Source organism: Littorina saxatilis, linkage group LG3 (genome assembly GCF_037325665.1).
Source record: "Littorina saxatilis isolate snail1 linkage group LG3, US_GU_Lsax_2.0, whole genome shotgun sequence".
In the NCBI taxonomy this organism is placed as follows: domain Eukaryota; kingdom Metazoa; phylum Mollusca; class Gastropoda; order Littorinimorpha; family Littorinidae; genus Littorina; species Littorina saxatilis.
Genome location: NC_090247.1, coordinates 52,933,981 through 52,961,185, shown reverse-complemented (window position 1 = coordinate 52,961,185; position 27,205 = coordinate 52,933,981). Strand labels below are relative to the sequence as shown.

General features: G+C 44.8%; 1 protein-coding gene across 2 annotated transcripts in view; it reads right to left on the bottom strand.

Moving 5' to 3' along the window:
- Positions 1–27,205, bottom strand: part of LOC138962636 (dynein axonemal heavy chain 1-like) — a 179,987-nt gene that overhangs the window by 17,190 nt on the left and 135,592 nt on the right. For both annotated transcript variants that reach the window (XM_070334533.1, XM_070334534.1), the window contains 21 exons: positions 25,294–25,472; positions 24,825–25,058; positions 24,321–24,517; positions 23,613–23,748; positions 20,790–20,998; positions 19,596–19,767; positions 16,116–16,307; positions 15,279–15,398; positions 14,716–14,841; positions 12,996–13,145; positions 12,401–12,574; positions 10,900–11,178; positions 10,055–10,186; positions 8,210–8,455; positions 6,979–7,128; positions 6,305–6,465; positions 5,069–5,294; positions 3,008–3,355; positions 2,175–2,374; positions 1,661–1,805; positions 1,120–1,278 (listed from right to left, as the gene is read on the bottom strand). In XM_070334533.1, coding sequence (XP_070190634.1) covers positions 1,120–1,278; positions 1,661–1,805; positions 2,175–2,374; positions 3,008–3,355; positions 5,069–5,294; positions 6,305–6,465; positions 6,979–7,128; positions 8,210–8,455; positions 10,055–10,186; positions 10,900–11,178; positions 12,401–12,574; positions 12,996–13,145; positions 14,716–14,841; positions 15,279–15,398; positions 16,116–16,307; positions 19,596–19,767; positions 20,790–20,998; positions 23,613–23,748; positions 24,321–24,517; positions 24,825–25,058; positions 25,294–25,472 — 3,935 coding nt within the window. The remainder of the gene's footprint in view (positions 1–1,119; positions 1,279–1,660; positions 1,806–2,174; positions 2,375–3,007; positions 3,356–5,068; positions 5,295–6,304; positions 6,466–6,978; positions 7,129–8,209; positions 8,456–10,054; positions 10,187–10,899; positions 11,179–12,400; positions 12,575–12,995; positions 13,146–14,715; positions 14,842–15,278; positions 15,399–16,115; positions 16,308–19,595; positions 19,768–20,789; positions 20,999–23,612; positions 23,749–24,320; positions 24,518–24,824; positions 25,059–25,293; positions 25,473–27,205) is intronic.

The window sequence follows — 27,205 nt, the reverse complement described above, 5'->3', positions numbered from 1 at the left end:
TGCACCAGTGTAAGGGTCATAATTTCCATTGATCTTCATCTTCTTCCCTCCACCCAAGAACAGCAGCAAACTGCGGGTCAGGAGCCAGCTGACAGCCAGATCTTGAGGAGGAATAGGGGCTGGATTTGACACACCCTCAGGAAACCAACATCCTGCACCAACCGCCAGGCTCTCACTTGGAACCGGAAGGAGAAAAGAAAGAGGGGAAGGCCAAGAAACAGGTTATAGTACTCCCTCCTCTCTCTCAAACCCTGCCATCGAATTCTTTCTATACTTTTTTTTTTCTTCATTTGTGTTGGCCTCCCGTCTTTTCTCCCTCTGTATTTTCTGAGATGTGTCTTACATTTCCTCCATGTTTGTTTTCATTATCTCTCTTCTCCCTCCTGCCTCTCGATCCCCTCCACTGCCTCACTTTTCCATGATTTTCTCTCCTCTCCCTGCATTTCTTCCACCATCTCCCCTCTACCCTAGCTGTTTTCACCCCCACCCCACCCCCACTCTATCTCCTTCCATCCTAACCAAGCCTAATAAATATGATGCTCATTGTTTTTTGTTTAAATGCTCATGTGATAAGTTGATCTGGGCGGGGATATAGCTCAGTCGGTAGCGCGCTGGATTTGTATCCAGTTGGCCGCTGTCAGTGTGAGTTCATCCCCACGCTCGGCGAGAGATTTATTTCTCAGAGTCAACTTTGTGTGCAGACTCTCCTCGGTGTCCGAACACCCCCCGTGTGTACACGCAAGCACAAGACCAAGTGCGCACGAAAAAGATCCTGTTATCCATGTCAGAGTTCGGTGGGTTATAGAAACAGGAAAATACCCAGCATGCTTCCTCCGAAAACGGCGTATGGCTGCCTAAATGGCGGGGTAAAAAACGGTCATACACGTAAAATTCCACTCGTGCAAAAAACACGAGTGTACGTGGGAGTTTCAGCCCACGAACGCAGAAGAAGAAGAATAAGTTGATCTTAGTAGTGTACTTATGGTCGATTATGCTTTATGATCGTGTCTTTGTGTTATTACAAATGCGATGTGGTACCAAAAGAAAAATGTCCATGTTTGTGTAATTTATGAAAATGGACATTAAAGTTTTCTTATCTTATCTTATCAAGTAACTTACCTGTCCTTGTCCCAGAGAGATGGCGGTGAGTTTCTTGGCGAATCTCATCTCCTCAGCAAATTTGTAGAGGTCGGCTGCAGGATCAGTACCGGCCGACAGCACAAAGATGAGAGGGGTGGTGGGGGAAGATTCTTTGAACACTGCCGCCAAGTCCGTGGCCTGGTGGAAGCAACAATGAAACCGTTATTATAGGGTTGTTGATGGCTTGATGTTAATTGGAAGTATTTGACTAATTCGCAGAGAAAGAATGAAAACTGCAGATACAGACACACCCATAATTGCGCACACACATACACACACACACACACACACACAAAGAAGGACAACCCAAGTTTCATGCTCTGAAGCGTAGCAGACAAACGTAGATTACATGCGCACAAATGAAAAGGGAAAGCACGCCCCAATCCCTGAACATTAAATAAAAATAAAAAGAAGAAATAAAAATAATAATTAAAAATCTGTCTGAGAATTTGTGGGCTTCAAATTTTGAAAGTGACAGAATGTTGCCAATCAGACGCAACAGGACTGACTGTCAACCTACCTGTGGCTCAATGAAGCGCTGTCCCAGATTGCCAGCAACGTAATCCTGCATAGCGTTGGTCACCTTGTCGAGACGGAGAGCTTTCATCACCAGAATCTTCTGAAACGAGTCCAGGTCAGTGTTCCACTGGCCAGGCAGCTCCTCCCTGAAACCATGTGCACACAAGCAACTGTGAGGAGAAAAGCGACCTGAAGAGACACATTTAGGGAATATATATATAACTCTGTCGGGTTTGCAAAAGAGTTGTTTCTCTTGAAAACATTGAGCCAAGCTTAAACCCTTGTGACATTATAGGCGAATCACTAGCCGAGGTTATATCTCCGTCCACGTCTGGAGACACGCCCTTCGCTAGTTATTTTAGATAGTTATCTATTTCTCAACAATTGTACAATTAAGTAATGATCAAAAACAAGAATGTTTCGCTTCAGACAGACAGCAAAGAGCGTGAAACAGCAACTGCAAGAAGCAACTTTTTTTTGTTTTTTTTGTTGTTTTTTTGGCGCAACATGCTTACCTGTGCGGGTCGGGGCTGTCAAAAATGGTCTTGAAGCCCTCAAGATGGTTTTTGAAGTCATCCACAAAGGGAACGAATTTGGGCAAGGCTCCAAGAACCAGAATCTCATTCCATGACCGTTCCGAAATCCACTCTGGTGCTGGGTTCTCCAGCTCTTTCGGTTTGGTAGTTCCACCTGCCACCAGGTGTCGCCACTCATCCTGTGACGCAAACGTGATGAAGAGTTATGATCAGAATCAAAAAACAAATAGACTGCCAACGTTTTTTAAAAAAATTGCTTTAATTTTTGAGCTATGATAAGGTTTTGAATACAACAAAGGAAATAGAAGTTTTTAATCTACTAATCTGTTGATATCTATAATATTGAGACAAATATAGTGCTTACGCTGAAGAAAAGAAAAAAATCCCTAACATTACAGTGAGGGTCGAGGGTCCCAAGGAAAAAACGGACATTTACATTATAAAACCTAGAATGAGGTCTAAACAGGCAAAGACATCTTTTTAAAGACTGATATTGAAAAATAACACACTGAAAATGTACTTGAAAGTACACAAAATATACTGTCAAGGACACACCTAATAGCCTTCCTTCACTATTTCCATCTTTTCCTCATATGACACAGACACACAGACACAGACACACACACACACATACACACACACACACACACACACACACACACACACACACACACACACACACACACACACACACACTCTCTCTATGTCTCTCTCTCACACACACACAATCACCCGCAAACAGACACAACACAAACACACTCTCCTCCCCACCCCCCACACACACAATCACACACACACACACAAAGCCTCACCATGTTGATAATCTCCTTGTGCATGTTGATGCGTGCACCCAGCAGGAAGGCAAAGAGCAGCTTGTGCTTCTCAAACAGGGAGCGACACACGTTGCTGTAGAGACTGAACGTAAAGTAATTGTTTATGTTGACGATACGCTGCGGGATGTTGTCGGCCCGCTCGGCGTTGGAGATACTGCCCAGGAAGATGGTGATGAACCACTCCAGGGAGTACTGGTACATGGGGTCGATGGCCGCCATGTCTGCCACGCAGAAGAAGAGGATCTGGGTGTTGACGGCCACAGGGATGTACTGACTGCGGGTCACGTCAATGTCCTTCTCCGTCTGCTCTGCTACCAGCACTTTGGCCTGGAAAAAAAAAGAGGTGGTCTGGTTAACAGTGGAACGCCCGTTTCAAGACACACACAGACACACACAGACAGACACACACACACACGCGTGCACACATGCAGACACACACACCATTTTAAGACTCTGCTTTCTCAGATTTTCTGTTCATAGCCTCTGTAAATTTACCTCCATTAATACTTCCTCCCTATTGAGATCTGTTTTTCTCAATCAATAAACAAGAAAGGTTTGTTCACAGAGTGTTTAAATTTTGACAAAACAAAGTATGTCGGCCGACAATGACAAGTACATGTTTAGAAACGAGTTTGAGTATGATAAATACATAAAGAAATGGGCATCGTACACAATTTTGGTGGAATGATAATATGCTTATACTATGCACTGCCATATTTTCATACAACATTGTTTCTGTTACTATCAATGATTTTGACTGTTTTGTACTCCAATCTGTATTGTTTGTATAATTTGTCATGTATTGTCTGAATAAAATCGTCTGAAGAAAAACAAAGTATGTCGGCCGAATAGTCTTTCCAGGGGACAGACATACAACTAATCATGAGACAAATAAAAGAGAAAGTGTGAGCTCAGTAGGCGTTGAATTCGACTTCTGGAATGAAGATGCGACTCTCAGATTTAAATCAAGATAATTAACAACAAAAATATTCTCACCAGAAGAAAAAAACACAACAGCAACACGTGTTGCTGTCTTTTTTTGGTGAGTACATTTTCACCGTTATCTTCTTCTAGTTCTTCTCACCTGCAGTCTCTAAACTATACATCTCAGATAATTAACACAAAAAGTGCTAGTAGAACATGCAATGGTTTTTGTTGTGTTTTTGTTGTTGTTTTTTTTGCTTAACGCCCAGCCGACCACGAAGGGCCATATCAGGGCGGTGCTGCTTTGACATATAACGTGCGCCACACACAAGACAGAAGTCGCAGCACAGGCTTCATGTCTCACCCAGTCACATTATTCTGACACCGGACCAACCAGTCCTAGCACTAACCCCATAATGCCAGACGCCAGGCGGAGCAAGCCACGAGATTGCCAATTTTAAAGTCTTAGGTATGACCCGGCCGGGGTTCGAACCCACGACCTCCCGATCACGGGGCGGACGCCTTACCACTATAGGCCAACCGTGCCGGTGTCCCCAATGGTGACTGTGTGTGAGAGCGACAAATAGACAGACCAACAAACACTGTGCTCACCTGTGACCAAAGAAGACGAAGACGTTATTTGTTTCGTCTTCTTGGCCACAAGCGAGTACAGTGTTTTTTGGTCATTTAACAATTTTGTAAGCTTTATTTACTGTTATATTTTCTGGTAATAAATTTGGATTATAATTTTGTGTTCATCTCTCTGACTGTTTTTGCATAATACGTATCTGTCTGCCATTTGCTTACTCTTTTAACAATTTAAAATGTGTTTGAAGACAACACCAATAGTGATAGGCTTGTTCAGGTTGTTGTTGTTGTTTTCCTATCAAATAGCCAAAGGGAAGTAATCGCTATTTATGCATACGACATGTGTAATAGAGTAAGCGATAGTTGTACGGAACCTTTTCTCCTGGCACCTGAGAGAATAACAAGCCTTGAAATGAACAAGCGACTTTCATCCTCTTGTTGTTTTCATATTCATAAATGTATGAACATTTCACGCACAAGTAAATGGAAATAAAACATTGTTTAAAGCCAAAAGTGCTGGCTGCCCACCTTGATCTCCTGGGACTTGATCTTGGAGGCCTCCAGGGTTTGGATGAGGTCGATGTCGTCCACGGGGCTGCCCTCGGAGGAGCTAAGACGATACAGGATCCTGTCCTCAATCTCTTTCAGTTCCTGCTTCATCTTGGCGTTGCTGACGATCAGCTGGTTCTTGGCCTCCTCCAGGTCGGGGCGTTCTTCCGCCACCACGATGCCCAGTAGTTGGTCCTCCAGGCCACTGGGAAAGGGGGGTAATAAAGAGGTCAGGTTTTGTGTGGGGAAGGGAAGTAAGCAATGTTTGGGTAGGTGATACTCGCGGTCTTCTTTGCTTGTCTTTCGCTTCCTTGCTCTCTTTCTTTCTTTATTACTTTCTTTCTTTCACTCTCTCAATCCCTCTCTCAGACAAAGACAAACGAAAACATGCACATGTAAGTAAAGACACCCCAGTTTAAGACTCACTCCTTTTTAAGACCTGCATTTCTCAGATTTTTTTAGGTCTTAACTCATTCGCTGCGCGTCTAAATTTCCCCTGTGTTCCCTGCCAACGCGCGATTTAGAGCCATTTTGAAAAAATTATTAAAAATCAACAACACAAGATAACCTTACATACCTTATGTTTTTGCAAAGTTTGGAACTTACTCTTTTAGAAAATATATGAAACATTTGAAAGTACATACCTTTTGTTGTCTTCATATCCAGGCAAAATATCCAATTTGAAGCAAAACAAACTTTCTACGTCATGGGTTCATCATACACAATGTCATGATCGACACTTGCATTGCCCGAATCATCACCCAAATGATCGTCCATTGGCACAAAATCGTCACCAGAATCTAAAATATCATCTCCACTATCATCATCACTGAGGTCAAGATCAGAACCGTACTGAATAACACGTTCTAGCACTCTTTTCAAGTTACTACGTCTCAGCAGAACGATCCGCCATCTTGGAAAAGTCAAAACACGTGGGTCGCACACCGTCAACAAAATTTTTATTAATCCCAACAATTTAAGGGAAGGAACTGTTTACAGTGAATGGTACCACTGTAGACAGATAGAAGTTCATTGCAGGGGTTGTTTCCCTTGGTCAGCAGGACCGTTTACACCGTTAAAAATTCGTGATATCCGTCGGAACTCAAGTACCAGCACGCAGCCAACGCTAAACACAGGTGTCGGAATTCCAGTTCCGACACGCAGCGAATGAGTTAAACAGAAGGTTCCACTGTATACTCCGAGCAAATGACCGACCTGGGGGAGAGAGTGAAGTTGACCAGCGTGACCTTGGTGGACACCTCGGGGGTGTAGTGTGGGTTCGGCAGCTTGGTGGTCATGTAGAACTTGAAGTCGTTGTGGTACGGGATCACCGCGTCTCCCAGTTTGATCACGAGGCTACCCTGCTGCTTGAACGTCTGTGGAATTGGAAAAAAATAAAGATGAATACAACAATGTATGAGATTTATATGTTTTAGATTTGTGATAGAAGTGCAATGCATTGGTTACATCTCTTACCAGCAACTCATGTGCGTGAGAGTGTGCGTGCGAGTGTGTGTGTGCGTTCGTAAGTGTGTGTGTGTGTGTGTGTGTGTGTGTGTGTGTAGTATGGAGGTGGGCAGATGTGGGAGTACTTTGGGTGTTCTTACTTGGTATGTTTTATTGTTTTTATGTTTAGGGTTGTTGTCATATGTTGTTTGGTTGTTTTAAGAGCAGCTGAACCTCACTTTTCCATCCATTGATTAATTGTAAGGACAATAAAATAATCGTATGTCTTATGATGAACATTGAAAGCTGGATAAGTACATTTTAACACCATTTCAAGGCTCCATCTTATTCAAGACCTGATTTTTCAGGCTTTTGGTGGAGGTTTCCACTGTTCCTTACGTGTAAGTGTTCCCCATTCCAATATTGCTCAGTGTCTTACTTACCTGTCTGAGGAGGATGGGCTCCAGTGCGGGGTCCAGTTCTGTGGCGATGTTTTCCAGCAGACAGGGTTTGCCGAAACGTACAGCGTTCTCCAGGGAACGCAGGAAGTCTTTGTCAGACAGTTTGATAATGTCCAGGCCATTGTCGCGTTCCTACAAACAGGTCAGAATTTATCTTTATTTAGTTGGCATTTCATTTTCAGTGTAGAGTTGAACCTGCCCTGGCAACAACCTCTCAATAATGGCCACCTGTGCATCACAACTGCCCCAAAGGATACCCTCGGAATTTTTATTTTGCTATAATTCACATTAACATAGCGATCTCCTCTCCATAACCACCACTTTGGGTCTGTCCCCTCGGTGGTCATCTTCTTCTGCGTTTGTGGGCTGAAACTCCCACGTACACACGTGTTTTTTGCACGAGTGAAATTTTACGTGTATGACCGTTTTTTACCCCGCCATTTAGGCAGCCATACGCCGTTTTCGGAGGTAGCATGCTGGGTATTTTCGTGTTTCTATAACCCACCGAACTCTGACATGGATTACAGGATCTTTTCGTGCGCACTTGGTCTTGTGCTTGCATGTACACACGGGGGGTGTTCGGACACCGAGGAGAGTCTGCACACAAACTTGACTCTGAGAAATAAATCTCTCGTCGAACGTGGGGACGAACTCAAGCTGACAGCGGCCAACTGGATACAAATCCAGCGCGCTACCGACTGAGCTACATCCCCGCCCTCAGTGGTCAGTATAGACTGGTTCCACTGTACTTTTCACCCTTCACGAATTTCCTTTTGGCTGCTGTTCTTGAGGAAAGAATTCAGTGACAGTGTCATGAAAATAAACACCTGTGTTAAGCTTGGATGTCCTTCTGGTAAGCATGGATAAATAAGGGATAAAAGCACAGCCACACATAAAGACCCGTCTCCATGCACATTAGCAAACACACATGATTAAAAATAAAATAACCTGATACAAATACCTAAGACATTAATTCAACATCCTCATCATTTCCACTAATATCATGCAAATCAAGGGGGTGGGACAAGCTCACCATCCCCATATAGGTATATGTGCTTGTCAACCCACACACATACAAACACATGCACACACATGCATGCAGATGTACACACACACACACTCAAATACATACACTCTCTCTTCTTTCTCACCCCCCCCCCCCCCCCCCCCTCCTCGACATTCCACCAACCACTCGAAACCCAAAACCGCTCACCATATTTTTCACCCATTTATTGGCCTGGCCTTGAGGGTCGATAAAAAGGGACCAGCGTCGCGAGAATTCGACGATGACACCGTTCTCTACAGACAAGTTGTCCTTTGGCAGACCGCAGATTTGCCAGCTGCGGATCTTCACAGGGTCGCTCATGGTGGAGATGAGGTTTGGATCCGCCGTGCGAGGCACCTTGTTGTTGTCAAGCTCCGTGATCCAGTGCTGGGTCATGTCGTGGCGGTATGAGCCCTGAGATGGGAAACATGGTTGAATTATTTCTATGAGGCTTTACCGGGTTGTAACAAAGTCATGTCGTGGAGTAGGCATCCTGAGATGGGAAACATGGTTGAATTATTTCTATGAGGCTTTACCGGGTTGTAACAAAGTCATGTCGTGGAGTAGGCATCCTGAGATGGGAAACATGGTTAAATTATTTCTATGAGGCTTTATCGGCCGGGTTGTCACAATTGATAGTCATGTCGTGGCGGTAGGAGCCCTGAGATGGGATTGGCTGAATTATTTCTATGAGGCTTTATCGGGTTGTCACAATGGTCATAACGTGGCGGTAGGCGCCCTGAGATGGTAAACATGGTTGAATTATTTCTATGGGAAATGGAACAATTAAGAGACGGAATGTCTTTTTGTCCAGAAAAGTTTATTTCTGTGTGGCTTTATTGGGTTGTCACAATAGAAGAACTCCGGAGCAATTAAACTCTGTCCAACGTGTATGGGTTGTGAACGAGTGAATTACTCCACACATGCTCCTTATCCTTGTCTGTGACACACCCTCCGCTAGTCACTTGCCTAGTATGCAGGGTTCCACACAACCCCAAAAGTCAAGGGTATTCATACCCTTTCAGGAAAAAAGTAAAGGGTTTTTATACCCCTTCCAGATTTTTCACAGGGTATGAGTGACAATCGGTGTATCCATGAAATGTCATTTTTTTCCCCAGAGCGTTTTGCGAGGCATTTTTTTGAGCAGGCTAGGCTAAAGCGAACAGCGCCATCGAGATGATCAGTTTAAAGATATCGCGCAGTTTGAGGACAAGGGAGGCAACCTCTGCTTCACGGCGTGTCAGTGTCGACAGACGAGTGGCACGAACACGGCGTGTACTTTAGTGGTCTCAGTACAGCAGACGGCCTGCGTGCTGTTGCTTGTAAACTAGCAAAGGCTATACCCTTTCAGCGTTTGACTCGTACGTTTTTTTTTACCTCTTTGGAAGAAAACAGTTACATATTTATACCTCTTCAGAGAGCATCTCGTATGTGATTTGGAGGGTCAAAGGGTATTATACCCTTAATTCTACGTGATGTGGAACCCTGTTATGTCTCATGGGAAAGTTTACTTTAATAAAAGCATGTGTTTGTCTTAATGAAAGCAAGAGTATTCACTCTTTCACGACCCATATAAACCCGACAGCCGAGTTATTTTTGGAATTCGCCTATTATTAGGTAATGATTTCCCCTGACTGCTGTTTTTGCATGGTGTGTGTGATCTATTTCTGACATAACAAAGAAACAAGAGTGCAAAAAACAACAACTTACATCTATTTCTGACATAACAAAGAAACAAGAGTGCAAACAATACCAACTTACAACAAAGAAACAACCGTGCAAACAGGTTCAACTTACAACAAAGAAACAACAGTGCAAACAATAACAACTTACAACAAAGAAACAACAGTGCAAAAAATAACAACTTACAACAAAGAAACAAGAGTGCAAACAATACCAACTTACAACAAAGAAACAACAGTGCAAAAAATAACAACTTACAACAAAGAAACAACCGTGCAAACAGGTTCAACTTACAACAAAGAAACAACAGTGCAAACAGTAACAACTTACAGAGAATGGCCCAAGGTATGCAATGCTGGCTGAGGAAACGAGAACATCTCCGACGATGTTGTCGATGATATCCTCCAGGTTACCCACGGACTCAATCCACCTCTCTTTCTCATCAGCCAGGCCACCAATCAGCTGCAGGACAAAGAAAATGTGTAATGTCTATGTGAGCAGACACAATAATTTCTAGAACAGCTTTAACATTTGTCAGCGGATACAATCATTTCCAGAACAGCTTTAACATTTGTCGGATGAGACCCCCCTGCAGGAGAAGCTGTTTGGCAACCTGGTGGCCCTAAAGAAGACGGCGGCATTCGTGCGTGCCACAGGAGTGGATGTCTAGAAGGAGAGAACGAGAACAAGAAGCCCTCTCACCTTGTCAGCACAGACAAGGCTGGATCATTTATCTTATCTTATCTTATTTCATCTCATCTTACCTTACCTCACCTCACCTCACCTTAATATTTGCTTTTTCTTCTTCGTTCATGGTCTGAAACTCCCACGTTCACTCATGTTTTGCACGAGTGGATTTTTACGTGTATGACCGCTTTTACCCCACCATTCAGGCAGCATACGCCAATTTCGGGGGAAGCCTGATGGGTATTTATGTGTTTCTATAACCCTCCGAACTCTGACATGGATTACAGGATATTTTCCGTGCGCTGTTGGTCTTGTCCTTGCGTGTACAGACGAAGGGGGATAAGGCACTGGCAGGTCTGCACATAAGTTGACCTGGGAGATCGGAAAAATCTCCACCCTTAACCCAACAAGGAGGTCGATGTCTTATCCACTAGGCCACTGCGTCCGTTCACCTTATCCTATCCTACAGGTTAAGAAGCCCCTCTCACCTTGTCAGCACGGACAAGCCTGCCCTCGCACTCTAGACACTTGTTCTCCAGCTCCTCCTTCTTCCTCATGCAGTCGTCATACTTTGCCTGTAGAGTGGCGATGCCTTCCTCCACTTCCTGCAGACGAGCTTTGGCCGCGTCCAGGATACGCTGCGTCGCGGCAAGGTCCTCCGTCGCTTGTTTGAGGGCGGCCCGCTTCGGGGCCACGTTCTTAGCCACAAAGTGGTATTTGTGCATGGCCCGAGTCCACTGGCAGATGGACGTGCAGGCTTTGGAGACCTGTGAGGAAGGAGAGATTACATTGAGAAAAAAGTATTGGCAAGAAGTTTCATGTTCAGTTTCCGCTCAAAACTCATGAATTCATTGTTTGTCATCTCATTATATTGTCTTTGTCTGTCAACTTTAAAGACCACTATGTCCTTCTTGTTTTGTTATTGTTGACTTTGAAACGTCAGCAATCTATTCATTTTTTGTTTGATAGCGGATGTTCAGAAATAAATGTTGGGTCTTTTCATGGGCTATGGAAGAGATGCGACACTGGGTGCTGAGGAAAATAGGCCATCGCACTGACCAGTCAATCCAAGCCATCAAGGCATCGCAATGAAAAATGACGTCGGGTGTACATGACTTTGAAAGGAGGAGGCAGCATCTCAAGTAGACGCAGTACCCGCTTGATACCAAGTTTGTTCTTCCACAAAACATTCACATTACAGATTACCAATTCCCTGCCCTCATGTTGGCTTGTCTCAGCTTCAGATAGCAACATCTCTGCCACAGCCCGGAGCCATCTTCTTCTGCGTTCGTGGGCTGAAACTCCCACGTACACTCGTGTTTTTTGCACGAGTGGAATTTTACGTGTATGACCGTTTTTTACCCCGCCATTTAGGCAGCCATACGCCGTTTTCGGAGGAAGCATGCTGGGTATTTTCGTGTTTCTATAACCCACCGAACTCTGACATGGATTACAGGATCTTTTTCGTGCGCACTTGGTCTTGTGCTTGCGTGTACACACGGGGGGTGTTCGGACACCGAGGAGAGTCTGCACACAAAGTTGACTCTGAGAAATAAATCTCTCTCGCCGAACGTGGGGACGAACTCACGCTAACAGCGGCCAACTGGATACAAATCCAGCGCGCTACCGACTGAGCTACATCCCCGCCCAGCCCGGAGCCATCAAACCCCAAACAGAGTTATTGGACAGATCTAGATGTGGAACTGTTCAGCTCGTGTACAGGAACGTGTACGGGTAACATCCTCAAATCTAGTTTTGACGTCAACCATTTGCCAAGATCTACATGTCTTGCTGGGAGGCAAACAACGTATGGGAAAATGGATGACTGCATTTGGAACATTACAGAAGGGTGAGCATCATCTAGACCAATTCTCCAAGACGTGTACGGGTGACGTCATATCTACACATACGCGTACAGGTCATGGCTACACGTTCGCTCATCTAGAACACTGTATTATTTACGTCTATTGGGCCAAACTTGTGACCAACCTTGGCGATAGCAGCAGGTTCAAATGCTTCGTTATCAATGTAAGGTTGGATCCTCCTGATGACGTCATCTGGGATGTTGTCCTTGTCATACTTGAACAAGCCCTCCAAGAACTTGGTGGGGTCCTGCAGCAAGGCTTTGCCAGGCTCCCAGTAGTCATCGATCTTCTGCCCTGGCTGCAAGCAATCAAACAAGAGGGGAGAAATCGTTAAAACTGTTTGAATTAACGCCGCTGTTGAGGTACAAATTGAAAGCATGACCAAATGTGCGCATGCAAATGCACTCGCACACTGTATTTGACTCATCTGACAATGAAAGAGTTTATTGCAAGTTGAACAATTGATTTACTCAAATGCATAAAAATGTGGTGCATGTGTGTGTGTGTGTGTGTGTGTGTGTCTGTGTGTGTCTGTGGTGTGCCTGCCTGTTCGTCTATGTTGCTATATTTGCATACAGATCTCCTTTGTGCTTCTAAACTCTACAACATTGTGTGTATATTTTCAATCAGATTTTTTTCTCTCATATTCTTCACCTCCTCCCCCCACCCCTCCCTCCCCCCACCCAAACCTTGGCCCTTTCCGCTTCTATTGTGCTCACCTTCTCTCCAGCCACCTTCTTGGGCTTGACCCCTCTCATGATGGAGACGGCCTCAATGACCAGCCTGACGCCATCTGGTGGCCTCTGCAGTGCACGCACCTCAACCACGTCCCCCTTGTTTAGAGACTTCAAACTGGCCAGGGCAGCGTCCTGAAAGGGAGGCATGAAAGAGTGAACACTTGACTTCTTCTTCTTCTTCTGCGTTCGTGGGCTGAAACTCCCACGTACACTCGTGGTTTTTTTGTACGAGTGGAATTTTACGTGTATGACCGTTTTTTACCCCGCCATTTAGGCAGCCATACGCCGTTTTCGGAGGAAGCATGCTGGGTATTTTCGTGTTTCTATAACCCACCGAACTCTGACATGGATTACAGGATCTTTTTCGTGCGCACTTGGTCCTGTGCTTGCGTGTACACACGGGGGTGTTCGGACACAGAGGAGAGTCTGCACACAAAGTTGACTCTGAGAAATAAATCTCTCGCCGAACGTGGGGACGAACTCAACACTTGACTAACACTGGGTGGCCACACTACTCTACGGCTCAGAATGCTGGAGGATGACTGAAGCTGTCAACCTTTCACACGAAAAACCTCCGGAGAATCCTGCGAATCTTCTGGCCGAACACCATCTCCAATCAACAGCTACATATGCCCTGTGCAATCAAGAGAGCATGGAGACCATCGTCACGAGAAGGCGGTGGAAATGAATTGGACATGTCGAGGGAAGTAAGCAGGATAGTATCACCAGGACTGCCCTTCACTAGACACCAGAGGGAAAGCGCAAGAGAGGCAGACCTAAGAACACCTGGTGATGAAAGGTGGAAGGAGAACTGAAGACCCTGAACCATACGTGGGACGTACCATCCAGAGACTCGCCCAGAACAGACAGGAGTGGAGGTCCTTCGGTGCTGCCCTACATGCCAACCGGCATAATGGGCAGTAAGTAAGTAAGTGACACAGGGTGGTATATGAATGAGTGATTGCACGAGGGTATTATGAATGAGGATTGCCCATTACATTTGAAACCTTGTTTGTTTGCTTAACGCCCAGCCGACCACGAAGGGCCATATCAGGGCGGTGCTGCTTTGACATATAACGTGCACCACACAGAAGTCGCAGCACAGGCTTCATGTCTCACCCAGTCACATTATTCTGACACCGGACCAACCAGTCCTAGCACTAACCCCATAATGCCAGACGCCAGTAGCAGCCACTAGATTGCCAATTTTAAAGTCTTAGGTATGACCCGGCTGGGGTTCGAACCCACAACCTCCCGATCACGGGGCGGACGCCTTACCACTGGGCCAACCGTGCCGGTATTGCCCATTACAAGAAGGCATGAAAGAGATAACCGTATAACAGTGGAAAATAGGAAGGCATGAGGGAAATCATAAATATCCTTCACAGACAAAAAAGGCTTGCAAGAGTTGATAAAGGCATGAAAACAAGCAAGCAGAAGATGTTCGCATCTGATCTTCCTGCAAGTTCAAGTCTATTTTATTTACAAGGGGACACACAAGATGGTTACACATGAGTTTCATCTACCTCTTGATATTACTGCTATGTAAATTGATAGGAGATACAATGTCTGTCAAAATGTTTCATCAAAATGCATGCATAACGAGTTTTGACCTCACTTTCAATGAAACATGTAACCTGCGCAGGCAGAAGATAATCAGGCCACAAATAAACTTCACCTAACCCTCAGTGTAACAACTTACAAGAGCTGGCAAGGCTTCATTCAGGTCTCTCTGGGCATCATCAGCGATGGCTTGTGTCTCCTCGGCTTTCTTTGTGGCTTGTGCTTCTTCCTTCTGCACCACTGCCTTGGTCTCCTCCGCTATGGCCTGCGTGTAAAAGCACAAGACTTCAGAGCTATTGACGAGCACTGTCTAATTGATTTTAAAGTAAAACTGAATGATAAAAGCTTGTATAACATGATACATTGTATGTACCTATTAGCAAACATGATACATGTAGAAAGACAAGATATAAAGTGATTTCTGTACACACACACACACACACACGCACACACACACACACACACACACACGCACACACACACACACACACACACACACACACACACACATGCACACGCACTCGCACACACACACATGCACTTGCAAAAAATAATGCACTCACTCATTAACACGCACCCACTCATTCTCACACACTCACACAACACACACACAGAACACCACCAACTACTCCCCCCCCCCCCCCCCCTTACTACCAAAACAACCACCACCAACACCAAACACAACAGGAAAAAAACACTGACGGTGTCAACAGAGATTTTCTCCATGGTGGCGATGGATTCCTGGACGGCCTCAGCCAGCAGGGGTCTCATTGTGGCCAGCTCCTCCTGCAGTTTGGCCACCTCGTCCGCCGTGGTCAGCAGCTGCAACAGTCACACTCCGATTACACACACACTCTTGTGTAAGACTCTCTGAGCTCAAACTTCCTCCTTTTGAAAACACACAGCCGTCGCAGATTTTGCTTTTACAACATCTGTAGCAGTTTGAAAACAGGAGTAGCTTCAAGGCTCTATTTGAGGGTATGGGGGAGGTGGGTGGGAGGGGGGAGTGGTTCTTCTCTACGACAGTCCCAAAATACCCCTTTGAAATGCTAGATTTCAACACCCGGCCTAGCCAGTCCTGTACCCCTGCCTCATATTGGAAGCCCCTCCCGCTCATACAGTAGGTCCAGCCCTGCGCACTGTATGCAGACCTGGGAACCCTTGCTTTGCACTTGGAGTATTCTCAAACAAACTTGGTGTATTTCCAGAAAAGTGAGCGCACTCCACACCGCATTTAAACATCCATGATTCAAACATACTTCACACGCGTCCGTCGCAACATTAATTATGTTTACACATACATTTATAACAAATGCTTCTTTCAATGTTTTCTGACAAAAAAACTATAGTCATGTGTCAAAATACTGGGTTGGCTTCGGGATGCGCTTGTTAAGAAAAGTAGTCCAGGAATTTTTCTTGCCATATTTTTTTTCTACTGACCGTACTAATTGTGTTCTAGACAATCAAGCGTACAAAATACGGCAAAATCTTATGGGTTCCCAGGTATGCTAGGTCCAGCCCTGCGCACAGTATACCAACCTTGTCCAGACCAATCTTGAGCCTTTTCCTGGCGGTGCTGAGCTCGAACTTCTTGAGGCCGATCAGCTTGGAGAAGATGCCGAGCAGCTCCAGGTAGCTGGTAGGAGTGACGTAGTTGTAGCGAGACAGCTCCGACAGGAACTTGTCGGAGTATCTCGTCACCGACTGATGGATCTCTCGACAGACCACCACCTGCATGCATATCAGTCACAGGAATAAACAAACAAGAACGTTGTTGGAACGTTTGTTATTGACAAAACAGTACGTTACAGTCACAGATATTTTGACCTGGCGGTCTTTTAAGTGTACAGACAAACAAATATCAATTAAACAAAAAAAGACTTAGCTTGCAAAAGTTGCTACCGCTTGGGGAGAAGACACAAGCGAGGCAATCAGTGACAGGGTTTTGGAGTTTTTTTTCGAACACCACAATATATTCTAAAAGACATTTTAGTTAAAGGCACAGTAAGTCTCCCGTAAACCATCACAGAGCTCCCCGAGCGTCTACATACAGTACAAGCATACTTCCATTTAAACGCTCACCGAACGGGAACATCCTGGCTGCTTTCTGTCGAGCGTGAGAAATTTTCAAAGAATTTATTTTCGTGGACTTGGCCCTTTACAACAATGGCGCCTCGTTTTGGTGCTGGACGGCTGTTATGAATATCCCGGAAATCACGCCCGGACAGTAAGCCTCCCGTAAACCATCACAGATACTGTCAGGTTTTTACACACAGTACAAACACCCTTCCATTTGAACGCTCACCAAACGGGAACATCCTAGGTGCCCTACGTAAAGAGCGAGCAATTTTTAAAGAATTAATTTTGCAGATTGTCTCGAACACTTTTTGGACCCATCCTGAACTCAGGTCAAAAATGAGTTACTTCCCTTAAACTGGCGATAGCCGTGGATCGATGATTATCAGAATGTTTTTGGACCGTGGTGCGTTTTTGCGCTAGACCTAACTTTTAAAATCTAAATAATAAATTGACAGCTTGTTACACAAACATTCTTTAATCATAAAAGAATTCTTTTTTCATCAAGACAAGATCAGTGCAATTCGAAGTTGTGAAAGTTTGAAAAAAGAAAAGCCCGGAAGCAGGGTCACGCAAGGGTCATAGCCACGGCGGTTCCCCCTTTCACAGATAGCATGATTAAGTTTGCTGCTGGCACCTGCCCACGCAGCCCCTGCCCTGCTTATCTGTTATCACATTCCTGGCCCCGCTGGGGCTTCAGCCTTCTTTGTTCCACTTGCTGGCAGCAGAAAATGAGTCAATTTCCCACGGTTTAATTGCCTTCCTGCCACTGCCTGGCAGCAGAACCAGATTTTTTTATCTAGTTTATATCTTGAAGAGCCCTGTCTGGAGCACTTTCCATGTGGTTTCGTCTTAAAGACTTTTTGTCTTGTATTAGTTTCTGATCATCAGAGTACATGTACGCTGTGTGTTTCATTTGTGTGGCATTGTGTTGTGACAGGCAAATTTTTCACCCACTGTTCAGCAGAAAAGAAAGGATTGAATCATAGTATTATTACAAGTGACATCACACTCAGTTATTTTGTGCAGCAGTGTGACCTAATATTTCCAGTTTTCTTCTTTGTCTTCATGTGACAGTGTATGTTTGGTATGCAGTGTGTTTCATAATGGAGCATACTGAAACTGAACATCTAATTTGTGTTAATGCATTGTGTAGACTGTGTGGGGAACGCTCTGCAAGAACAAAAAAAGATCGACATTGTAATGTGAAACTGTGTGTGGACTATGCGGACAAACTGAAAAACTTTTTTAACATTGATGTATCTTCTGATATTAGTGCAAAACATTCGACCACGTTTTGTCAGAAGTGCTATTCAAAGCAATTAAACCGTACGCCCTCAAACACAACAGCTGATCGTGTTAAGGAACAAGCTCAAGCCATTAGTAACATTTGGTGTCAGTATGATTCCAGCCGACCCTGGTTTGCTGGTGTCAGTATAATGTGAACAGCCTTCTTTAAATCTACCCCAAGATACATGGAAGTAAATCTAGCTATAACAACAACAACAACTGCCGTGTGCTGACATTTTGGAATACTCAGTTTTCCTACTTGGATACCTGTAAGCGGGCTCAAGAAAAGATACCTCACACACACAAGGTAAAAATCTTTTAAGTGTCAGCATGAACATCTGTTAACATTAACCTTGCAGATTTGTTTTTAATTTGTTCTGTCTTCAAAAGTGGACCGTGGCGCGATCTGTAGCCACTCAAATACATGTCATTAATTACATTGTGCCGTGTGTACTGTTCTCTGTCTGTCTTCTTTCAGCAGGCTACAGCAGTGGCACACCTACAGCATAGTGGTCATATTTAGTATCGTTTGAAAGTTTATGGTCTTGACTACAAGGCTATGTGTAAATAACACACATGCTGACATCGTAATTCAAGAGAACTAACAAGATAGAAGTGTTTTCAAAACACACAGCTTACTCGCAAGGCAGAGATAGCAGTGCGTAGCTGCCGAGAGGTTGAGCTAGGCCGCACTCTGGCCTGCTAGTAGAAGGGAGCTTTTCTCTTAGCCTTCTACTGCTGAGATGGCTTGTGTGGGTGATGCTATCGCGCGGTTGTACAGTCACTACTGTGTAGCTAGCGCTGAACCGGGGGATGGGTGATTAATTACCGCTGGCGGCCTGGCACTGAGGAAGGGGTGATAAAGGGGTCAGATTCCGGCTGTGTCTGTGAACTAAACCTAATAGCAGAAACTGCCGTGTAGCAGACGACGGTTTATGCGGCTCTCAACAGTCAAAAGCCATCGCTAGAGTTCTTGTGAACCACAGCCGTTTGTTTCGTGCATAAAAACGTGCTATTGTAGATAAGCTCACATCGAGTCGCATTCAAATGACTAACTGACGACTACATTGTGAAAAAGGGAAACTGGATCACACGGGTTCACGATGGCTCAGGGGTAAGATAAACCATGCAAAAATAAATTCTTTGAAAATTGTTCGCTCTTTACGGAGGGCACCTAGGATGTTCTCAATCGGTGAGTGTTTAAATGAAAGGGTGTTTGTACTGTGTGTAAAAGCCTGACCGTATCTGTGATGGTTTACGGGAGGCTTACTGTGCCTTTAACAAAAGTGAAATACAAAAAAAAGGACTCTCAGGTTTTTTCCTTCTTTTTCAAACAATATGTACCACACACCTTCACATGTCAGTTTCAGGTTGTTGTTTTTTGTTCAAACACCACAATAGCTACAGATGACATTTTCATCCACAAAAGTAAAATGCACAAATGAAAGTTTGTTTTTTTGTTTGTTTTGTTTTTTAAACACCATAACAGCTACAGATGGCATTTGCATTCACAAGAGTGAAATACAGAAAAAGCGGTTTCTTTCCCTTCAAACAACACAATACCCAAGGGTTTTCTTATTTTTTCAAAAACCACGATCGCTTTAGATCTTTGACCACAGCCGTATTTATAAATGACAGGGCTGACACACTTACCAAACCATCAAGCACAGCATCAGAGCAGTCGAGGTCAGCGATGTCATGGAGGAATCGCAGGGCTACGGACTGCAAGGCTTCAGCCGGCCACTCGCTGAACCAGTTGATTGTGCAGCAGTTCACCAGGGCAGGGAATTGTCGGAGGCGTGCTCGGAACACCTCGCCCAGGGGGCTGCAAAGAAAAACCCAGGAATCTGCAATTAGCAGGTGATTAAATACATCAGGTCAAAAATGTCATTAAGTATTGTCACCAAGTGCATGAAACACTTGAATCACCTTTGGGGGCAAAGCCAGTCAAACAGGAGTTCTGTCGCCTCCCAAGTTGTGCCAATGCTGAGCGAAGCTGGAGTGACATCTCCAGGGCACAAGCCTGGGCGAAGTTATTTAGAGATCCTGGGTTGCCCAGTCGTCAGTCCCCCTCTCGGCCACGCCAGTGTAGTCCAAAGGAGTGCAAAGCACGACGTTTGGCCCTAGTTTGGCTGCAGGAGCTGCCGGAAGGGTGGCGAGACGCGCACCAGCCCGCCTTAAGGGCGCCACTCGGGATTTGGGTAAGGTTTACTCCCTAGCCTTTCCCTTGTCCAAGGCACACACAAGGCAGTGTAGCTAAGTCACCCTTAGCAGGGGTTTTGAATCAGTGTTTTTCTTCAAACAGGAGTTAGTGCTGGGCAAATTTAACAGCTGTCAGACCCTATCACGAACAGCTCTCTACAACTCACAGGTGTCACGTCTAACCGGTGCACATGAAACGTACAGCTATAAATAGCACATGCTCAAGGCCAGCAGACAACTCTGCAGAGCAGCTGCAGTGAAAGGGAGACAACTCTGTCACCCTGTCACAGTATATTTATCAAAAGTTACAACAAAATATCTGGTCATTTTGGGGGTTACAGACATCCTGGTGGCATGCTTGCATCAACTTGCAGGCAAGGTTGAAAAAGGCCTCCATCATGATGTTATTTGGCGTCAGGAGTCGACTAAACATCAAAACTTGATTCAAATCGCCAGTAACTTACCATATAATTTTGGCAGAGCTGCAAAAACTTTCATGACTGGGAAAATGTGACCCCAGTTGTACTGCCTCCAACTTTAGAAAATAGCTGAAACGTTCATGGCTATTTTTTGCAAATTTGCCAATGAAAATAAAACTTAACAACATCATTCGTACATCACTACCCAGCCAGGACCTATACTGACCTCATGGTGATGACAGTGTGCAGGTTTTGGCGCACTCGCTTGGTGTACGTTGTGAAGAGGTTAGTCTTGGTGGGCTGCAAGCCTGCGTCTTGCACAATCGGCTTCATGGCAGTGAAGATCTGCTCCTGCTCGTCAAAGCCGTAGATGTTGGGCACGTCGCCGGCGTTCAGGATGTTGTTGATGTCCTCCAAGAAGGACTCGCTCTTGATCTGGAAATTTCAAAGACATGCCTTCCTGAAGAGAAGTTGATGTTTTTTGTGTGTGTGTGCAGGAATTACTCAGGTTTTTATCTGAAATTTCAGTGAAATGCCTTAGTGATCAAGAGCAGTTGCTCGGATTTTAGTGTTGTTGCAGGAATTACTCAAGTTTGATCTGAAATTTCAACAAGTCGCGTAAGGCAAAATTCCTACATTTAGTCAAGCTGTGGAACTCACAGAATGAAACTGAACGCACTGCATTTTTTCACAATTACCGTAGTCCGCCGCTCGTGCAAAACGCAGTAAAACTGACGAGACTGTTTAGCGCGGTAGTGGTTTCGCTGTGCTGCATAGCACGCTTTTCTGTACCTCTCTTCGTTTTAACTTTCTGAGCGTGTTTTTAATCCAAACATATCATATCTATATGTTTTTGGAATCAGGAACCGACAAGGAATAAGAAGAAATTGTTTTTAAATCGATTTCAGAAATTTGATTTTGATCATAATTTTTATATTTTTAATTTTCAGAGCTTGTTTTTAATCCAAATATAACATATTTATATGTTTTTGGAATCAGAAAATGATGAAGAATAAGATAAACGTAAATTTGGATCGTTTTATAAAAACAAATTTTAATTACAATTTTCAGATTTTTAATGACCAAAGTCATCAATTAATTTTTAAGCCACCAAGCTGAAATGCAATACCGAAGTCCGGCCTTTGTCGAAGATTGCTTGGCCAAAATTTCAATCAATTTGATTGAAAAATGAGGGTGTGACAGTGCCGCTTCAACTTATACAAAAAGCGGGATATGACGTCATCAAAGACATTTATCGAAAAAAAGAAAAAAACGTCCGGGGATATCATACCCAGGAACTCTCATGTCAAATTTCATAAAGATCGGTCCAGTAGTTTACTCAGAATCGCTCTACACACACACGCACACACAGACACACATACACCACGACCCTCGTCTCGATTCCCCCCTCTATGTTAAAACATTTAGTCAAAACTTGACTAAATGTAATGAAATTCCTTAAAGAAGAAAAGTTAGTGAAATGTTTGCTTTCATAAGAAAATCACTCTCATACTGTGCAGGAATTACTCAATTTTGATCTTAAATTTCAGTGAAATTCCTCAGTGAAGAAGACTTGGTGAAATGTTTGCATTCATATGGGATAAGCTCACTTTTGGTGTGAAATTTCAGTGAAATGTAATAGCCAAGAAGAGTTGGTGAAATGTCTGTATCACTTCAGGAAGGCCTCAATTTTATTTGGTGTGAACTTTCAGTGAAATAACTGTGGGTTCTGTCAAACAGACTCCCATTGGATGTCACATTTCAGTGAAAGGGTTTAGGCAGGAGGATTGCTAAAATATCTGTAACTAGATGAATACCCGCTTCGTCGGGTAGCCGGCTTCGCCGGGAAGAAGTAGAGCCGAATACCCGGCTGCGCCGGGGAAGCCGGCGCACGAAGGAAGGGAGATAAACGCGCAAAACACTGGAGAAGAGTGGACAGTGACCTTCTAAAAATAGTAACGGGAATATGGATTGAGCGTCGTGGACTAAAAATAGTAACGGGAATATGGATTGACGCCACACAAAGGAAGGGAGATAAACGCAAAACACTGGAGAAGATAAGGAAGAGTTACTGGGAATGGATCTGGGAAGATGAACAGAAAAACCAAAATCGGTTCAGCGCTGCGCGCTGAGAGCACGTGTTCAAAATTCTCATCGACCAGGTTGTGTCCGGGGTCTACCTGAATATGCCCACCAAATTTGAAGCAGATCGACGGGCGCTGTGGCGTGGTGGTAAGACGTCGGCCTCCTAATCGGAAGGTCGAGGGTTCGAATCCCGGCCGCGGCCGCCTGGTGGGTTAAGTGTGGAGATTTTTCCGATCTCCCAGGTCAACTTATGTGCAGACCTGCTAGTGGCTTATCCCCCTTCGTGTGTACACGCAAGCACAAGACCAAGTGCGCACGTAAAAGATCCTGTAATCCATGTCAGAGTTCGGTGGGTTATAGAAACACGAAAATACCCAGCATGCTTCCTCCGAAAGCGGCGTATGGCTGCCTAAATGGCGGGGTAAAAACGGTCATACACGTAAAATTCCACTCGTGCAAAAACACGAGTGTACGTGGGAGTTTCAGCCCACGAACGAAGAAGAAGAAGAAGAAGAAGAAGCAGATCCATCGAGAACTTTGGCCGTGCATCGCGAACACACACACACACACACACAGACAGACAGACACAAGTCGTATATATATATAGATACTAAGGGAAGACTCCTTTTTGGTCTGAAATTTCAGTAGAACAACTTAGTTACCTCATTGTCTCCCAGGTACAGATATATCCGTACCCACTGATATGGCTCTATCTGACCAGGTACAGATATATCCGCTCAGACTGTTAGCTTCAGTCACTTCCTGTAACGTCCATCTAACGCCTGCATTCCAGCGTGTTGATACACAGTTACTACACAGTTACTACAATTCTAAGTGACCTGCTGCAGCACAACTGGTCTCGGCTAAAGAAAACTTGGTCAACATAGGTGGGGTAGAAAGTGTTAAAACAGTTGCTAAAATGTCTGCATTAATTCCTCCTTCAGACAGCTTTCCGTGTACCCACCTGTGTGTCACTGAAGAGGAAGACCATGGGTTTGTTCTCGAGACCGGCCTTCATCATCACGTTGCGCAGATCCTCCCTCCACTCTGTGGTACCATAGTTCTTGGCCAGCTCAATTTGGAAACAGTCAAACTCAGATCTGTATGAGGAAAAAGACCAAAGCTTTTGGTAACATATTGTCCACAAAAAAAAGAGAAAAAAGGCTTGAAACCTTGCTTTTTCATGACGAAGTTTAGATCTAGAAAACAGACCTTATGACATATTATGAATAGAAATCATATCTAAGAATCAGAGCTGGTGTTAGTGTTTTTAATGAAACAAAATGTGTCTTAAGCCTTTGGCTTGACACATCTATTTTAAGACTCCCTGTTATTTAAGACCCTAATTTCTCGTATGTTTTAATTCTTAAAAAGGAGTTCCACTATACTTCAATGTACAATCACAAGTGTGAACACAAACAGATCAGGGCTGGACCTAGTGTGTAAGAGGGAGGGGCTTCAACAATCAATGAGGCAGGGGTACAAGGGCTAGACAGGCGGGGGTTCCCTCCCACGTGCTGTTGAAATTTAGCATTTTAAATGGTTATTTTGGGTCTCTCATTTAGAAAAAAAAGCACATTTTTGGATTAGGGTGGGCTTCCAAAAACCAAGACCCCAGCCTCCCCCCCCCCCCCCCCCCCAATCCAGCCCTGCACGTCCACAGGAGTCTTACATGTGAGCAGCCAGGCGGGTGAGTGACTGTCGCCCGGATCCACCCATACCCAGCAGGAGGGCATTGCCGAGGGGCTGCCTGATGATGCGGGCAATGCGGCACACATGCTTGATGGCGTCCATGAAGAGCACCAGTCGCATCTGCGGCATGTTGATCTGGTTGTAGTCGTCCAGGTTGTCTTCCATGCTCTTCACAAGCTGTGGACAGAGAAAAGATAAAGATGTCAACAGAGAGTGTGTTTCTTTCGTAGACGAGCCAAAAGAAAAATGTCTGTTTGTTGCATTCAGATAATAAAGTTTTATCGATATGAATTGAATTGAATTGAAAGAGCACAGAATTAGAAGTCAACAAAGAGCAAAACCTGCGGCATGTAGACCTGATTGACACAATCACTCTCTTTCTTTCTCTCCTTTCTACCTCTGCCTTCTACCACCCCCCCCCCCCCCCTCTCTCTCCCTCTCTCTCGCCCTCCCTCCCTCCTTCTCTCCCTTCTCCCCTCCTCACCTTTTCATGATCCTCAATGAAAACGTAAGATCGGTTGTCGACATTGGCAGAGAGGAAGTCACCGTAGAGGAAGGGCTGCATGGTGACCACCTCTTCGAACTTCATGTCGAAATCGGTGCTCATCTTCTCACCCATGAGTTTGTCAAACCAGTTGCGGTCCTCGTCGTTAACCAGACGATCTTGGTAGACGCGGCAACTCTCGTGGTAGAAGAGGCCAAGGAGGTCTTTGGTGCTCTGTTCACAGGGGAGAATAAGACAATTGGTGAGAGATTCACAAGAATAATAGACTGCGGTACAGGGGGTCCTGACTCCTCCAGACCGCCAAAAATCCTGACAGAGTTTTTTCCGAAAAACGTTTATTATGCACTGCAAAAAATGTGTTCCTGTGTGTTACCACATCTTATTACTACACTTCCATTGTTATCTACATGGTATCATTTCATCAAAAGTCACTGGCTCATCTGCTTACATGGATCTTATCGGGCTCGCCCATAAGGATGCCCTGAATGACCTTGGAGAGGTCACGCAGGTTGAAGGTGTAGTGTGACTTGGACGGGGTGGGCAGAAGCTGCGTCTGGATGGTGTTGTAGGTGGCAATGCACGTGTCAACCATCTGATCGCACAAGGAGCTGATGTTGGGGCTCTGGCCTGTTGAAGAAATGTTTATTGTAGGGCGTTTATTGTAACAGTGCGCACACAGAATCATCTGTGAGAGCTCTCATGTCAACTTTTTCTCTGCCACACGCATTCACACACAGACATACATGCACACACACAAACACATGCATGCACGCACACACTTGCATGCACGCTCACTCACACACAACAATCACTTTTGGTGGCAATGCCAGTCAAACAGGATTAAGATTATAGAGCTAACTTAATAGCCCTATAAAAAGTGCTATGGGTACGCTAAGATTCCCAAGAGCATACCAGAAGACATCAGCAGCCGGACCCCATCACAGACAGTTCTCCACAATTGACAGGTGTCTAACCGGCTACGTTCAAGAAACGTCGGGCTGCTATAAATAGCACACGCTCCTCGCCGGCAGACAACTCTGTGCAGAGACGCTGCTGTAAAGGGAGATCGACAGCTGCGTCACCCTGTCAAATTATCATGAACGCGCTTGGTTCTCCTAATCCACAGCTTGCAGCACCCTGTGGCTCAGCATAACTGACAGGCCCAAGGTGAAGGCCATATGCCTTAATGGGTGGGGTTGATTGATTTGATCTGATAAATGAAGTCTTATATCGCGCGCGTATCTCCAGACTCAGACTCAAGGCGCAGGGATCTATTTATGCCGTGTGAGATGGAATTTTTTACACAATACATCACGCATGCACATCGCCCAGCAGATCGCAGCCATTTCGGCGCATATCCTACTTTTCATGGCCTATTATTCCAAGTCACACGGGTATTTTGGTGGACATTTTTTTATCTATGCCTATACAATTTTGACAGGAAAGACCCTTTTGTCAATCGTTGGATATTTAACGTGCACACCCCAATGTAGTGTACATGAAGGGACCTCGGTTTTTCGTCTTATCCGAAAGACTAGCACTTGAACCCACCACCTAGGTTAGGAAAGGGGGGAGAAAATTGCTAACGCCCTGACCCAGGGTCGAACACGCAACCTCTCGCTTCCGAGCGCAAGTGCGTTACCACTCGGCCACCCAGTTCATACTGTGTGTGTGTGTGTGCGTGCATGCAAGTGTGTGCATGCATGCATGTGTTTGTGTGTGTGTGTGTGTGTGTGCATGTATGTCTGTGTGGGGGTGATTGGTGCGGGGGCAAGAACTTGTGCTCCAAAAACATGGAGGGGACATGTCTAAACTTCCCTGTGTCGATTCCTACAATATGGATTGCTTTGAAGGATAAGGGCACTGAAGCCCTGAATGCCGTAACCCAGCTGAAGTGACCAACCGGATTTTTAGATTTTCTGTTCATCACCTCTGTAAATTACCCCCCAGACCTGTTTACCAAATATGAACAGTTGGTGTATATTCCACAGAGACTTAGTGTATTTTCAAAATATTGAGTGTATTTTCTTACCAGGTAGAGGTGCTTCTTAATCATGTGACCGACGTAAAACTGTTAGCAGTAAAATTCCAATACAACGTCCGTCGCACTGATGATAAAAATTTGACACTGGAAATAGTCGTACTTTCTTTTCAACCAGCGTATTTATCGTATTCTTGGAAACTTGGCGTACAAAATACGGCGAAATCGTATGAGTAAACAGGTCTGACCCCCATTTTAAGAATCCCTCCTTTTTAAAGACGTGATTTTCTTAGATTTCTGGAGGTCTTAAAAGGGGGGTTCCGCCGTGCATTGAGAAAGTTGATATAGCAGACCTAATTTGAGGACCTAAGTTTATTTT